The following is a 15,738-nucleotide window of genomic DNA, read 5'->3' as shown; positions in this document are numbered from 1 at the left end:
AGCGCTGCGGCCACGGGTTAGGTTAGTTAAGACACTTTCTGGGCCTAGCGCTTCGGCTAGGATGGGCTAGGTGGCCGAGCGCTGCGGCCATGGGTTAGGTTAAGTTGAGACACTTTCTGTAAGATCTATGTACAAAATTGTTAGGAGGGGAGGGGGCTGGGGGGGGGTCCAAAAATCGTTCTCTAGGAATATACCTTTGTTTGTTTGTAAGTCAGATCATAACTCAGGAACCCAATAACCGATTTTCCTCATATTATTGGGGGACTCTGTAGAACCACAGGAATGTTCTGTTTAAGTGTAAAAGATCCAAGTTGAATAGGTGGATTTCTGAAGAAAACTTTGTTTTATGCAAAACTGGGTTCCCATGCTAGTACAATATAACATCCAGTAGAAATGGAAGCAATAAACTTTAAAAGCTTTTTTATCACTCTTAATTCAGATATTCTATCCATATCTCAGTCCCCCCTCCCTCCCCAGTGGCATGGCTTCAATAATTCACTCTCACCTATAGCAGTGTCCGATATTCTTTATGTTGGGTAAAGTTGGAACAATTTATTGACGGAGCGCTGTGTCTATAAGCGCGGACAAAAAGGGAGTATGATTTGGAAGTCAGACTGTGTTAATGGTGGATGTAGTGATTGATACCAAATATTTGGATAATTATGGTCACAGTTAGGGCTGGGTGTGTTTGTTAGCTCCGTTCCGTTCCATTCCGTTCGTTATCGTGAAAGAACGGTTGTTCCCCACTCCAGTTCTAATCACTAGCTTTTTCGCACATTTTTGTTTCTGCCACAAATCTGCAATTTAGACCTTAAGGTACATTGAAGAGCGGAATTATGTTTTTTTATAACTGTTATATTCAAAAAATGGTTTGGAGCTTACAGTCGGTGCCACATTTGACACCAACGCGTACGATGTTATGCACAATTAATTTAAAAATCTATTTGTTACAGCTTTAAGTACTTGTTAGCTTCGCCCATCCCCAACCTCCAACTCTCCTTCACATGTTATTTGGAGCAATAAGAGAAGAGTAGAAATTGCAGGAAAAATGTGTATCACACAATCAAAATATTATCTAAACTGAATAAGATAATTAGTGAAAAGTCATAAACGAATTTTTAATCCGTCTCATATTTCTGTGATTTTCAAACAGAAAAAAACATGGTTCACAACATATTATTCTATATATTCCTCAAAAAAATTCTTGATTTGCAGAATCTTTACTTGAGTTGCGACTTCTTTACCTTTTTTATTGATCCCTTGTAAACTGTTGAAAACTTGTTAATTAGATAGATTAAACAATTTATCTTTAGTTGACAGGTTCATGGTGAATATGTTAGAATTAGAATGTAGAATAATAATTTTAATGATAAGTATTATTAAAGGAAGAACAAATTTCAGTAATGATGATTTACCTATTTCAAGTAAGATATTTATATTTTCTCATAAACTCCTCAACCTCCTCCTCAACCCATCCTTCTCCTCAACCCATCCTTCTCCTCAACCCAACCTTCTCCTCAACCCATCCTTCTCCTCAACCCATCCTTCTCCTCAACCCAACCTTCTCCTCAACCCATCCTTCTCCTCAATCCATCTTTCCCGTCATCTTCAAAACCCATCCTTCTCCTCAATCCATCTTTCCTGTCATCCTTCTTCACAACCCATCCTTCCCCTCATCCTTCCCATCAAACCATCCTTCTCCTGAACCCATCCTTCTCCTCAAACCATCCTTCTCCTGAACCCATCCTTCTTCACAACTCATCCTTCTCCTAAATCCATCTTTCCCGTCATGCTTCTTTTCAACCCATCCTTCCCCTCATCCTTCTTCTCAAGCATCCTTCTTCACAACCCATCTTCTCCTCAACCCATTCTTCTCCTCATCCTTCTCCTCAGCTAATTTTTCTTCTCAACCCATCCTTTTCCTCAACACACCCTTCTCCTCAACTCGCCCTTCTCCTTACCCTCAAGCACGCTGACGTTCACAACCTTTAATTCTAGGCCTCACTTTCGATATTCAGGAGTCATCTTTACCAACTTTACCTGATAATCCACTGAAAGGTATTAAAAAGTTGGAGGAGATTTTCAATTTTATTCAATTTTTAGAATACAATTCTAAACTTTAAAAATTTTAAAAAGTCCATGTTTCATCCTTTGTAGGTAACCCTGTATATTAATGTTTATTGACCGGTAAGATGAGGTATTTGAGGTGAGAAACTAGAATAGATAAATAACAGAGGTACCACTCCCGGTGTTATTGATAATAAACAAAATCCCCCCTAACCCACACCATATGATCTTAGGGTTAGGAGTTCCAGTGACCGAATTTAAAGAATTTTAGCGGCGGTTTAAATTTAAGCCGCGGTTTAAATACGGTTGGTTCCACTTAAAATTGTATCAAATGTTTCAAGATTTAAGCCGGCGCTGAATTTAAACCGGGTTTTGGCGGATTTAAACCGCGGCTCAAATTCTTTAAATTCCATTCCAGGTCGTCTTTACAGTATCAACGTCGGTGACAAGCCCTGTGTTAGAAAGATGGATAGATAATTTTACGTTAGAGAAAATATTGATAATCATTCGTTTGAAGGGATAGCCTATGGCACAATCGTATTAAAGGTTTCTGAAAATTTTTATTTAACCAATAGATTCTTTGATATAAAACATGTATTTTAAAACAACATTTTAATTTTGTTTGACATAATTTTTAATCAAGTTAAAGGGAGTGTTTGCGAAAAATGAAAGGAGGTATAGGCTTGCGGCGAAAAATAAGCGCTTTTGATTGCTACTAATATTACTTTTATCTGTTGCGTCTATAAGGAGAAAATTGTTAAAAACGGCTAATCATAGTTGATATTTTTCGCCGTAAACCTATACCCCCTTTCATTTTTCGTGAACACTCCCTTTAAAGATTTTTTAAAATACTGAAAAATAGACCAGGAAACATTTAATCAGAATTTTAGCTACGAAAGCGAAGATGTTGGGTAAATAATTCTGGATTTTTAATGTTCTTCATCGACATGTCAGAAACTAAATGTTTGCAGGGACATCTCAGAAAATATCTATCCTTGTTTGATTTCAGAGAGATTGAGCTCCCACCTCACCTTTTTTACTCCACTAGGGTTGTAGAACTTGAACTTGAACTTTTAAATAATAGTCTGCAGATAGGGATGGGTATGTTTTAAGAACGATAGTTTTTCGTCTAGTTTTAGATTTATTTTTTAACTAATTGTGATTTTTTTTGTTTTTGTCTATTGTTATCGTTCTCATCGTTCTTATATAAATATAATCAATGTACCATAAACTATTGATTGATTTAAACTACTTTTATTGTTTTAATGAAATGCTTCATGTGTAAATATGTAATTAAAAGTCTACAGCTACGGAAGCTTCATGTTACTCTGTCACACTTCAAAACTTGTAAAACTATGTCCACACTGCACACAACCAAAATAATTCTTATTTGTTAGCTATTGCTGGCCAAACGGCTGGACCGAATGGGCGGAATTTTTTTTAGGAAACCCATGGATACCTTGGGGGTAACAAAAGCTAAAATATTTATTTTTTTTCTCTAAAATCAATTTTTTTTATAACATTTTATTTTTTAAAAATTCCACGGACAACGCCGGGTACTTTGAATAGTCTTTTCTGATATTTTGGCCGGATTAAATCTTGTAAAGAGATATTTTCCGACCCTTTGATACTTTTACAACAAGTAAATATTTAATTAAATGTTTAATTATGTATATTTCAGTGTAGTGCACTGGTGTCGTTATACCAATTATGTTTCGTACTATACTTTACAGTTTTATATTGTTAATACTTATAAGTTCTATACACGGATATACAGAACAGATACAGATACACAATAGAATATCACCAGGTAAATATTTTTAAATTAACATTTTTAATCGTTTTGTTTGGCTGGGGAGGGGGGGAGGCAGATCTTGTTATCTGAGTATCCTAAAAATAGAGCTCACGAACTCTTTTCTAATCCCTATATCTTTGCAACCCGATGTTGAATGACCTTAGATATTTATGAATCCTTCATCAGCCAAAGGTTTAAAGAGTACCGTTGTCAATCCTTCGTCAGTCAAAGCTTTAAAGGGTACCGTTGTTAATCCTTCATCAGCCAAAGGTTTAAAGAGTACCGTTGTGAATCCTTCATCAGTCAAAGGTTTAAAGGGTACCGTTGTTAATCCTTCATCAGCCAAAGGTTTAAAGAGTACCGTTGTGAATCCTTCATCAGTCAAAGGTTTAAAGGGTACCGTTGTCAATCCTTCATCAGCCAAAGGTTTAAAGAGTACCGTTGTGAATCCTTCATCAGGCAAAGGTTCAAAAGGTACCGTTGTGAATCGGGTAATGCCCCTCTTTAAATGCTTACAGTCCCTTTAAAGCAATAATATCTGCAGAGAAATTCACGTTTATAAATATTAAGATGGAACACGCTGCTTGTTTAAGAACTCTGAGATGATACTAAACCAGCCATCACCTTGCAGTCCAGATGTTAAAAAGTAAACATAGTAATATAGTAAGGGATTGATTAGTTCAATGAGTAAAACGAGTGTAAAATGAGTGTAATCAGTACAATAAGAACAGTGAGTTTATAAATAACACAAGTACAATGAGTAAAATGAGTAAAAAGAGTACAATGAGTACAATGAGTAAAATAAACACATTAAGTATAATCATTACAATGAGTACACAATGAGTAAAGTATGGTGTACACTAAGTACTTTGATTGCATTGAATAAGAACAATGAATACAATTAGTACAATGAGTAAATTGAATACAATGAGTGTAATGAGTATATTAAGTACAATGAATATAACGATTACAATGAGTAAATTGAGTGTAATGAGTATATTAAGTACAATGAATATAACGATTACAATGAGTAAATACAATGAGTGTAATGAGTATATTAAGTACAATGAATATAACGATTACAATGAGTAAATTGACAATAAGTGTAATGAGTATATTAAGTACAATGAATACAACGAGTACAATGAGTAAATTGAGTACAATGAGTGTAATGGGTATATTAAGTACAATGAATACAACGATTACAAAAAGTAAATAGAGTACAATGAGTGTAATGAGTATATTAAGTACAATGAATACAACGTTACAATGAGTAAATTGAGTACAATGAGTGTAATGAGTATATTAAGTACAATGAATACAACGAGTTCAATGAGTAAATTGAGTACAATCAGTGCAATTAGTTCAGTCAGTAAGTACACATAAGTACAATGGAACGCGCTGAGGGAAAAAATACTTGTGAGTTTAAATTGTATACATTAAAGTTCACACAGTTCTAATTGTGGCTTAAAATATAAAATTAGATATTTTGTTTTATTAGGTTTATAAATGCTGATGAGGACTTGAAGGGTAAAACATGTATCTGCACTAGAAAGGAGGATGGAGGTAGGATCAACCATTAAAAATAACACGGAGGTTTAAACTTTTGAATTTTAAATCTGTACATTTGACACGATTAGCTGGTTGGGGAACGTCATAATGGTTTATCTCACAACCAAAGTTTCCAATAAAGAATGATATTATAATTACGAATGAAACTCGTGAAAAAAAAACTATATTATGGGTAAATTTAATCTTCTGTCTTAGTCTTTTATTACTTATTTAATTATTGGATTTATTGTTGATTTATAGTTGAAGGTAATCTTAAATGTAAGTAAACAGACAGTAAAATTCCTTTAGGGATAACTTAAATCCTTTCCTTTAAAAGTTTACTAAGTTTAATCGTTGTGGGTGGGCGCAAATCCAATCTAAAGTTATATCTTCTTAAACCAAAATTTCTTAAGTTTTTGAGACCATATCCATGTCGTTGACTGATATTAATAAAACAATATATTTTTCTGATTTTAATTTTGTTAATCGAAAAAATGCAAATTTTATTATTTTTTTAGTACGAATTGCTGTAAAGTTCAGATGCTTATTTGTCATTAAAATACCTTCAAGATCAAATGATTCAATTAAACTATTGTGTATAAAAACATGAGATTAAACTGTAGGAAAATTAGTAAACGTTAATCAATTTTCTGGATCATTTCGAAAATTGTTTTTTTATTTAACTCAGCATTAAAATAACTTTTTTTTTGGCGTTGGAACATTTTTTTGACTTGATGGTATAAACATTTTTCGAAGATTTTTTGAGTAACAGGTTTTTGTGAATAAATTAAAAAAATATGTAATTAGAGAGTTTTTGGGGAGCAATTTTATTGACGTATGGCATGAAAATTATTCTAGAAAACTCGCAACAAATTATAATTTTCTAAACCCTAAATCTCTCCCTAAATAGAAAATAAGAAATTCAATATAATGATAAAAACGAAATAATTTTTCTAACATTGATTTATTGACAAATTTCTTTTGAGAAATATGTTCTTAACCATCTAATTAGATTAATGTATAATTTTTACTTCAATTATCGTCGTCGTTACTTAATAGTTTTAAAAGACCGATTCTGAAAACGTACCCACGTCGACTATGCACTCAAACTCAGTAGTTATACATCGTGGAAACAATTTATATATATAACAGTTTATATGTTTAAATGAATCCTAAAGAATTTGCCCACGGCCACAACGCTGCATACTCAGTTTAACTACCTTACACAGCCGGTCTGTCCCTTTAAACTTGAATGCTTTTAGAACAAATAGTCCTAGTTTGAAATATTAAAAGTTTACACTATCATATTGAAAAGGTATAAGAAAATTTAAGTTTGATGCAAGTGTTTAGTTCCTCTCTTCGAACATTTTATTTTAACTTTTTTAATTTTTAACTTTGTTTTTCTTGAGGTATGAGTATTGTTGTGAATGAGAAGATTGTGACAGAAGAGTCAAATAACTTTCAAATCAATGGTTTGTATTTTTTACTAAAAAAAGGAAAAATGGGAATAAAATGTTATTCAATTTTCAGGTTCTCAATGTGATATAGCAGGAATATTAATACCCTTCAACGTTACAGTACCTTGCAGAAAGGAATTTAATAGGAAATCACAAATTGATTGATTCAAATCAATTTTGATTAATTTTGATCAATTTAGATCAAAACAGATGAACTCAATCTAGATCGATCGGGGTTAGATTAAAATTTGTAATCGATAATATCTACTGTGGTAACTTGTAGATTTCTTTTGGAAATTAATTTTTAATGTTACAATTTTATATGAATAAATGATATACAGGCCTATATGATGAGACTGAAGAGACGACTGTCCGGAATCTTATCAGACTTTTTCTCTTAATAACGGTTTCCCGAAGCTTTAAACTTGTTATTGTCTTTGTCAAGTCATAAAGCACACCAATAAAGTACCTAAGATTGAATATTGCTTTAGATCTTTAAAATTAAAAATTTTTTAGGTTGTAAATGAAGTATCATTCTTTCTTGGTATTTAGAGCTATTTTCATAAATTTGTTATCATATAAAATCATTAAATTACAATTTTGAATTTGTGGTTGATGGTTTAGAGTTTTAAATTCCTCTGAGGATGTTACAGAAATGAACTGCACGTGTGCAAAGAAAGAGGACGGAGGTAAATTTTTTTAATCCTCGCTTTTTTTGGTATTCACTGAATCTTTTTTTCTGATTACACATCATAATATTTAACCCTTTATACATCTCAATCTCACATATTGGACGTTTTTGAGTTCATAGAGGAGGGTCGGAAAGTATACTGAGAAACAGAAAACTCTGGAATTGGAAGACGACATTTAGACTCAAGTTATGACTTTAAATAGTCCAATAAACATGAGACACAGCTATTTTGCGATTTGAAAAGACTCATTTTTATTTGTTGCTTGTAAAATTTTTTGCTTTGCAACAACATTAAATAATAAATAATACTATATTTTGTTTCAAGGTATTCGTCTGACTGCCACAAAATTAATGAGAGGTCAAGGTAAGAATTTAAAGAAACAACTTTTTTGGAAGATGATAAATTTTTATAAGTTATATCTTATTTGATTATATTCTATGCATATCTTTGTATTGTCTGTGTCCGAATTTAATGAATTTTAACCGCGGCTTTAATATGCCAAAAACCGGTTTCAATTGAGCGCCGGCTTAAATCTTGCAAAATTGAAAACATTTTTAAGTGGAACCAACCATATTTGAGCCGCGGATCAAATTCTTTAAATTCGGCCTCTGGAATGTTTGTTTTGAGTGTTTGTCCCAATCTCTGATTTTCTAATCACTATAATTTTGCCCTTGAAGTTTTAAACTATGAATTGAAATATCAAAGTTGGTAACTAGACCCTAGAAAAGGTTCATGTCGGGTCAAAGTTAAAAACTTTTACCTCTACCACATTTGTTTTTGTCGGTAAATTTTACATGCTTATTAGCTTAATAGTAATATATTTATGACAAATATAGTTTCTAGTATAGAAATAATCAAGAGCTGAATTTAATTCGAGAAATACCAGTTGAAGTGCCCGGCGTTGCCCATGAAATCTTTTTAAATTCTATTTAAAAGAAATTATATTTTCAAAATTGTTTTTGCATTTGTTTAGGAGTATATGTATCTTCTCCTTCAAATTTAGTTAGCACTGCTGTATATTTTAATTTAATTGAATTAATCCGTTGGCCGTCAAAAGTAACGGATTTGTTTGATGTCTGGAATCACATTCAAAAGTTTAGACCTCAGTTTTTTTTTGCATTTGTTCAGCCTATTTTACCCCCAGGTTACTCTAGGGTTCCCTTAAAAAATTCCTCCCGTTTGGTCCAGCCGCGCCGTTTGGCCAGCTATAGCTGACTTATAAATAAATATAAATATATTAACGAAGAGCTTTATTATATAAATATAAATTAGTTAAGTTTAATTTTTTATTTTCAGATGATACAAAGGCGAAGGGAAAACTTTCCGAAGGTAAAAAAATAAAAGATATCTTTGAACTTTAAAATAAATTTGCATCTTGCGATGTGATGAAGTCCTGGCAATTAGTAAAATTTAATTAATGTTGTGAAAAACTAAATAAGCTAAGGAATTACTTCGCAATATTAAAATGTGTTTTAATATATATTATTTGAAATCTAAAATAGGAAATCAAAAAATTGCTTATTTGGGAGCAATAGTTGGATGGTTGCCAATTAAGCGCCAAAAAATCGCTAATTTAGGAGCAAAAGTTGGATGGTTGTCAATAATGCGACAAAAAATCGCTTATATTTAATGAAACAAACTCTTATTTGTCTGCAAAAAGTTATATGACTGTTAAATAAGAGATTTGTTGTTGCTTGTTTGGAAATCATCCAACTTTTGTTTCCAAATAAGCGATTTTTTAATTTCGTATTTTAGAGTGTATAGAAATTATGTCTTAAGTCTAATCGTTTGCAGGATAACCATGGGATAACCCTGATTCTGCTTATTATTTCAGCCTCAGAGAATAAAGTTACTTAAAAAAATTGAATTTTACTTTATGATAATAATTCTGAAAAGATGGTGAATACTGTGAGTTTGGTGAACTTGTGATCAGGCTAAACCAGACTGTACCCTGCTCACCAGAAATATCAAGGAAATTGGAAAAAAAATTAAATATTTTAAGGTTGAAAAGATTTTTGATTTTCAACGAAAACATGTGTATTCGAAGTAGTTCATATTAAATTTGAATGTTTTTTCTCATTTTTTCCGATTATTAGGTTTCTTAATGAAACCAAGGACCAAAGTCTTAAGTTCTGTAAATGCATCAAAACACAAAACGGTGGTAAGCAAGCAAAAAAATTATGGAAATAAGTTCCGTAGTAAAATATTTTATTTTGTCGATTGAATAATTTTAACATAATTTGTTTGGAAAATTATATTTATTATTTTTAATTTCTTCATGAAAAATTCCATAAATGCCTTTAGAAGTAAAATGGCGAAATTAGAAACTTGTGTCTGATGGTATTTTTAAATTAGAAACTTGTGTCTGATGGTATTTTTAAATTAGAAACTTGTGTCTGATGGTATTTTTAAATTAGAAACTTGTTTCTGATGGTATTTTTAAATGTGGTGACCAGAAAACTCTGGAATGCTTTCGTGTTTTTCTATAAATTAAGAAATGTCGCTAATCTACAACGTTTGATCTCGATATCCAGTGTGACAATTTTTAATTTTTAGGACCATATGTATCTTCTCCTTCAAATTTAGTTAGCACTGCCGTATATTTTAATTTAATTGAATTAATCCGTTGGCCGTCAAAAGTAACGGATTTGTTTGATGTCTGGAGTCACATTCAAAAGTTTAGACCTCAGAGCTTTAGTGTTGGATACACTTGGATACACTTGGATACACTCGCTTGATTTAGATATCCACTGTGGGTACTTCTAATTTAAGAATCAATGCTTAAACTCGTTTATTTAGTTATTCCTTCCATAATGGAAGCTCCCTTCAACGACTGGGTTGGATTACCATGCGAGACATCGAGTAAAGATTAACTAAATCTGCAGATTTACAAAAGTTTAAGCATTGATCTCGGTATTTACAATACAAGAGTTTACAGCTCTGAGAACTTTTGAATGGTGGATATCGGGAATAATGCTTGATCCACTCTTTTTCTTAATCTCAAAATTAAATGATGCTTAACCTTCTCCTGTTATTAATCTCCAGATTAATTAACCGATCGGGATTAAGGATATAACATTCTAAAGTTTTCAGCTCGGGGCACATTTCTAGAATGTATCAATTACAAAATTACAAAATTACAAAATTACAAAATCCATAGAGACGGACGTTTCATTATTAAAGGAGAGACAAAAGTCCACCACACTTTCTTTTAATTAAAAAAACACAATTTTTTTAGATATAATTGTTACTGCGAAGGGAAATATGCATTTGCAGAAACCTTTGAAAGGTGAGATACAAGATACAACTAGGGTTTCCAGCTAAATGTAAAAAAACGTTTTGCGAAATTTTTTTGTCGAAATTGTCGCATTGTTCCGCCTTCCTTTCGTGTAAAAAAATTTAAATTTTGCAAAATTGTCGTATATGTTTTGCTGTTGCAAATTTCGCATCGTTTTCGTGTCCTTTCGTTAAATTTATTTGCGCGTGAAAATGCGAAAATTCGCGAAATACGAAAGAAAGTTTTTTTGAAAAAGCATTCTGTCACTGGAACCATAGAAACAAGAAATGAGAAAGATATTTTTTTAAATCTAATTTTTTAGACCTGAAACCAAGCGGACAAGGCAAGCTCTCAAAAGGCAATTATTTTTACAGAACATTTTATAATGAATCTTTAAAAATCAAGAAACTTTAAAATTTATTAAATTTAACTAATTTTTAAGAAATCAGTGTTGGTACATCTCAAAATGAGCCAGAATTAAAATCAGGTAAAGAATAAGATTCTTTTGGGTTTTCTTAATTTCACGGAATAATGAAATTAAAAAATGCCTTTCCTTAATCTCTCTTCTTTAATCATATTAAGCTTATTTGCAGTTCAGTTTAAAAGAGAACTCTGCCTAAATTTATTTTAATGTTTTAAAGAGCTTTTATTTTTCAATATATAAATTATTATAAAAACTAATGGGGGGGGGGGGGCATTGATGAAGGGTGCTATTTTAGCAATAGTCACTTTGAAATAGGATAACAGTCTTTTTAAGATAATGGAAAGGATACAATCGGCTCAATGGCTACTGGTAAGTAATGTTTAATTTTAAAGGGACAGTTTATAAAGTTTAGGTTTAAAGGAACAGTTTGTAAAGTTTAGGTTTAAAGGAACAGTTTCTAAAGCTTAGGTTTAAAGGAACAGTTTGTAAAGTTTAGGTTTAAAGGGACAGTTTGTAAAGTTTAGGTTTAAAGGAACAGTTTGTAAAGTTTAGGTTTAAAGGAATAGTTTTTAAAGTTTAGGTTTAAAGGAACAGTTTGTAAAGTTTAGGTTTAAAGAGACAGTTTGTTAGGTTTAGGTTTAAAGGAACAGTGTGTAAAGTTTATGTTTGAAGGGACAGTTTGTAAAGTTAATGTTTAAAGAGACAGCTTGTAAAGTTTAGGTTTAAAGAAACAGTTTGTAAATTTTAGGTTTAAAGGGACAGTTTGTAAAGTGTAGGTTTAAAGGGACAGTTTGTAAAATTTAGGTTTAAAGGGACATTTTGTAAAGTTAATGTTTTAAGGGACAGTTTATAAAGTTTAAGTTTAAAGGATTGGTCAGTAAAGTTTAGGTTTAAAGGGACAGTTTGTAAAGTTTTGGTTTAAATGGACAGTGTGTAAAGTTTAGGTTTAAAGGAACAGTTTGTAAAGTTTTGGTTTAAGTGGACAGTGTGTTAAGTTTATGTGTAAAGGGACAGTTTGTAAAGTTTAGGTTTAAAGGAACAGTTAACAAATTTAGGTTTAAAGGAACAATTTGTAAAGTTTAGGTTTGAATAGACAGATTGTAAAGTTTAGGTTAAAAGAGGCAGTTTGTAAAGCTTAGGTTTAAAGGAACAGTTTGTAAATTTTAGGTTTAAAGGAACAGTTTATAAATTTAGGTTTAAAGGAACAATTTGTTAAGTTTATGTTTAAAGAGACAGTTTGTAAAGTTTTGGTTTAAAGAGACAGTTTGTAAAGTTTAGTTTTAAAGGGACACTCTGCAAAGTTTAGGTTTAAAGAGACAGTTTGTTAGGTTTAGGTTTAAAGGAACAGTGTGTTAAGTTTATGTTTAAAGGGACAGTTTGTAAAGTTAATGTTTAAAGAGACAGCTTGTAAAGTTTAGGTTTAAAGAAACAGTTTGTAAAGTTTAGGTTTAAAGGGACAGTTTGTAAAGTTTAGGTTTAAAGGGACAGTTTGTAAAGTGTAGGTTTTAAGGGACAGTTTGTAAAGTTTAGATTTAAAGAGAAATTTTGTAAAGTTTAGGTTTATAGGGACAGTTTGCAAATTTTATGTTTAAAGGGATAGTTTGTAAAGTTTAGTAATTATTGGTTTTGTAATTATATCTGATGTGAGTGAGCCAAGTTTTATCTTTGAAAGGAGGGATCTTAAAGTTTCACCTCTGACCCTTTAGTAAAAGTAAAGGAATTGAGTTTTGTTACAAACTCTGATTTTCTTATCCCTATATCTTTGCATTTGAATGTTATAGACCTTAGATATTACAAACTATGAATTATTTTAGATTAAATAATGATAGTTTGAAATATCAAAGGTTTACACCATCAGGTTGAAAAGATATAGCGATTGTAAAATCATAATTTGTGGCAAAAACTCAGTTCCTTTAGCCTAAAGTCTGACCGCGTCAACTTAGTTTCACCGGCTGGTCCTATTGAGTGTCTGCTTTATTTACCCAACGTCAGGGCGATACAATACAGAAAAGGTTGACCCGGCTCGGAAATTCAAATGTACTACAGCTGCACGTGTAAAGTTTCGTCAATCTATGTTTTCAGCCAAATAAACGATTAAGGTTAAAAAAAAGGGTGTGGGGGGGATTCTGGTTAGACAATGTATTAAACTATCCCCTAGACAAAGCAAACACAATTAATCTGATTTTAAACTAGGAATATATAATTCAACAACTGCGAATTCTACAATGAGCCCTGAAACAACGACCAAGACAGGTTCTTAGACTTTAATTTCTAGGAAGGTTTAAAAAACTACAAATATTTTGTCAAATGAAATTTTTTTCGGACAAATTTTATAATCCATGCAATGATCTGATCACGGTCGAAATTTTGAAGAAAAAATGTCCATGCAAAGTCGTAAATTTAAAGTCTTCTTCTTAAAAAGGGAGTGACCGGCAATGTATCGTGGTTGAACTGAGAATGTCGATTAGGATTTTGTAATTACTATTGTTTCAACTGATCTTTATATATTAGCAGGGCTTTTTTATGTAAAAAATATTAATTTTCTAAAAGTAATTAAACATTTTTAGAACAGAGTTTGGGTGAACTTTCGGAAGGTAACAAATAATATAGGTTTGAAAACTTAAATTAAAAAAGAACATAAATTTTTGATGAATATCATTTCATACGTTTTTAAACTAAATTTGCGTTCTGAAATTTTAACATTTTACTTTAACTTGGGAAATAAAGATATAATCTATTAAAATGATAACTAAGTTTAAGAAAATAAAAATAAATTTTGTGATATAAACTTAAAATTTGGAAAGTTAACCTTACTTTTCGAGAACAAAACTTAAACATTAGAAAATGATACTGAAGTTTTAAATTTTATACATTTTGAAATTAATGTATTAATATTGTCTCTGTAGATGGAACAGCGTGTATTTATATTGTCTGTATGGATGGAACAGCGTGTATTAATATTGTCTACATAGATGGAATAGCGTGTATTAATATCGTCTGTATGGATGGAACAGCGTGTATCAATATCGTCTGTATGGATGGAACTGCGTGTATTAATATCGTCTATATAGATGGAACAGCGTGTATTAATATTGTCTGTATAGATGGAACAGCGTGTATAAATATTGTCTGTATAGATGGAACAGCGTGTATTAATATCGTCTGTATAGATGGAACGGCGTGTATTAATATCGTCTGTATAGATGGAACGGCGTGTATTAATATCGTCTGTATAGATGGAACAGCGTGTATTAATATTGTCTGTATAGATGGAACTGCGTGTATTAATATCGTCTATATAGATGGAACTGCGTGTATTAATATCGTCTATATAGATGGAACGGCGTGTGTGTTTGGAGAAAGAAGAATAAATCTAAATGAAACAATTCCTTGCTCTCGAGATATTACAAGGAATCACAAAGTTTAGATCAGATTTTTAAAATATAATTTTAATATACAACTATACGTTTTTAAGGCGCTTACGAGCCAAAGTAAATGAATACTAAAGTGGGCCAAACTCATAGTTGGATGACGACATTTTAGGTCCCAAGTATTTATAAATATTTATATATATATATATAAATTGGTCTGTATACGGAGTGTACAGTACAACAGAAACTGGACTCCCTTTGTTTACAAACACAGACTTAGAATTTGTATTTAACTTAAATATAGATTAACGTAAATTAAGATTTTAGAAGTGAATTTTAACCATTTTACTGCACAATAAATAATTTCAGACAGCACAATAATGCCTGCATGCATATTGCATAATCTGTAAAGCAAGAAATGGGCCAGTTTTTAAATTGAAATACATCTATTGGTTTTTACTTTTGTATTTTGACAGATTTAAGAGTGGTTGAGAACTAGACATTAAAGATATTAAGAGAGGCGTGTTCAGGTTTTTTTTTCCAGGAAGGGCTTACATTTCTTGGGGGGGGGGGAGGCCAAAACTCACCCGAAAAGAATATATTTCACTAGTCTGAAAAATGAAGATCTTCGAAATATATCTTTTGGTCTTCACTTTTGTATTTTGACAGATTTAAGAGTGGTTGAGAACTAGACATAGTTTTAAAGATATTAAGGTTTTTTTCCAAGTAAGGGCTTACATTTCTTTTTCTTTTTGGGAGGGGGGAGGCCAACCCCCCCCCCACCCTCCCCCCAAAAAACATATTTTTCACTGATACAGGAGGGGGATGAGCCCCCATAGCCCCCCCTGAATACGCCTCTGGATGATAACATAGATGTGTTTTAAGAAATTAAAATCATTTGAGTGGGTCCATTTAAGAAACAAAATTTTTTTCCAGGCACAATTTTCTAAACTGGAATTGTCTATTAACCTTTCCTGGGTTCATGTAGCCAACAAAAATATAAAAGATGTCTAAATTTAAAATTAAACTTATATAGAGGACGTGAGTCAGACTCTAATAAAACGCATAAATAACTTCCAGTATATATATTTCTTATAACTTATT

The 15,738-nt window shown here is 31.7% G+C and overlaps 1 protein-coding gene across 1 annotated transcript in view; it reads left to right on the top strand.

Moving 5' to 3' along the window:
• The first annotated feature begins 1,315 nt into the window (after positions 1–1,315).
• The window catches only part of LOC111714287 (uncharacterized), a 19,774-nt gene continuing 5,351 nt past the window's right edge, over positions 1,316–15,738 (top strand). The window contains exons 1-20 of the mRNA XM_023489358.1: positions 1,316–1,424; positions 1,999–2,058; positions 3,077–3,115; positions 3,845–3,877; positions 4,433–4,508; positions 5,364–5,428; positions 6,823–6,885; positions 6,944–7,016; positions 7,495–7,559; positions 7,887–7,925; positions 8,859–8,891; positions 9,459–9,534; positions 9,659–9,723; positions 10,801–10,851; positions 11,162–11,197; positions 11,282–11,326; positions 11,597–11,632; positions 13,457–13,516; positions 13,831–13,857; positions 14,599–14,674. Coding sequence (XP_023345126.1) covers positions 1,325–1,424; positions 1,999–2,058; positions 3,077–3,115; positions 3,845–3,877; positions 4,433–4,508; positions 5,364–5,428; positions 6,823–6,885; positions 6,944–7,016; positions 7,495–7,559; positions 7,887–7,925; positions 8,859–8,891; positions 9,459–9,534; positions 9,659–9,723; positions 10,801–10,851; positions 11,162–11,197; positions 11,282–11,326; positions 11,597–11,632; positions 13,457–13,516; positions 13,831–13,857; positions 14,599–14,674 — 1,118 coding nt within the window. The 5' untranslated portion in view covers positions 1,316–1,324. The remainder of the gene's footprint in view (positions 1,425–1,998; positions 2,059–3,076; positions 3,116–3,844; positions 3,878–4,432; positions 4,509–5,363; positions 5,429–6,822; positions 6,886–6,943; positions 7,017–7,494; positions 7,560–7,886; positions 7,926–8,858; positions 8,892–9,458; positions 9,535–9,658; positions 9,724–10,800; positions 10,852–11,161; positions 11,198–11,281; positions 11,327–11,596; positions 11,633–13,456; positions 13,517–13,830; positions 13,858–14,598; positions 14,675–15,738) is intronic.

The sequence above is a fragment of the Eurytemora carolleeae genome, unplaced genomic scaffold (genome assembly GCF_000591075.1).
Source record: "Eurytemora carolleeae unplaced genomic scaffold, Eaff_2.0 scaffold1548, whole genome shotgun sequence".
Taxonomy (NCBI): domain Eukaryota; kingdom Metazoa; phylum Arthropoda; class Copepoda; order Calanoida; family Temoridae; genus Eurytemora; species Eurytemora carolleeae.
The sequence above is the reverse complement of the archived record's forward strand: the minus strand, read 5'-3'. Positions and strand labels throughout refer to the sequence as shown.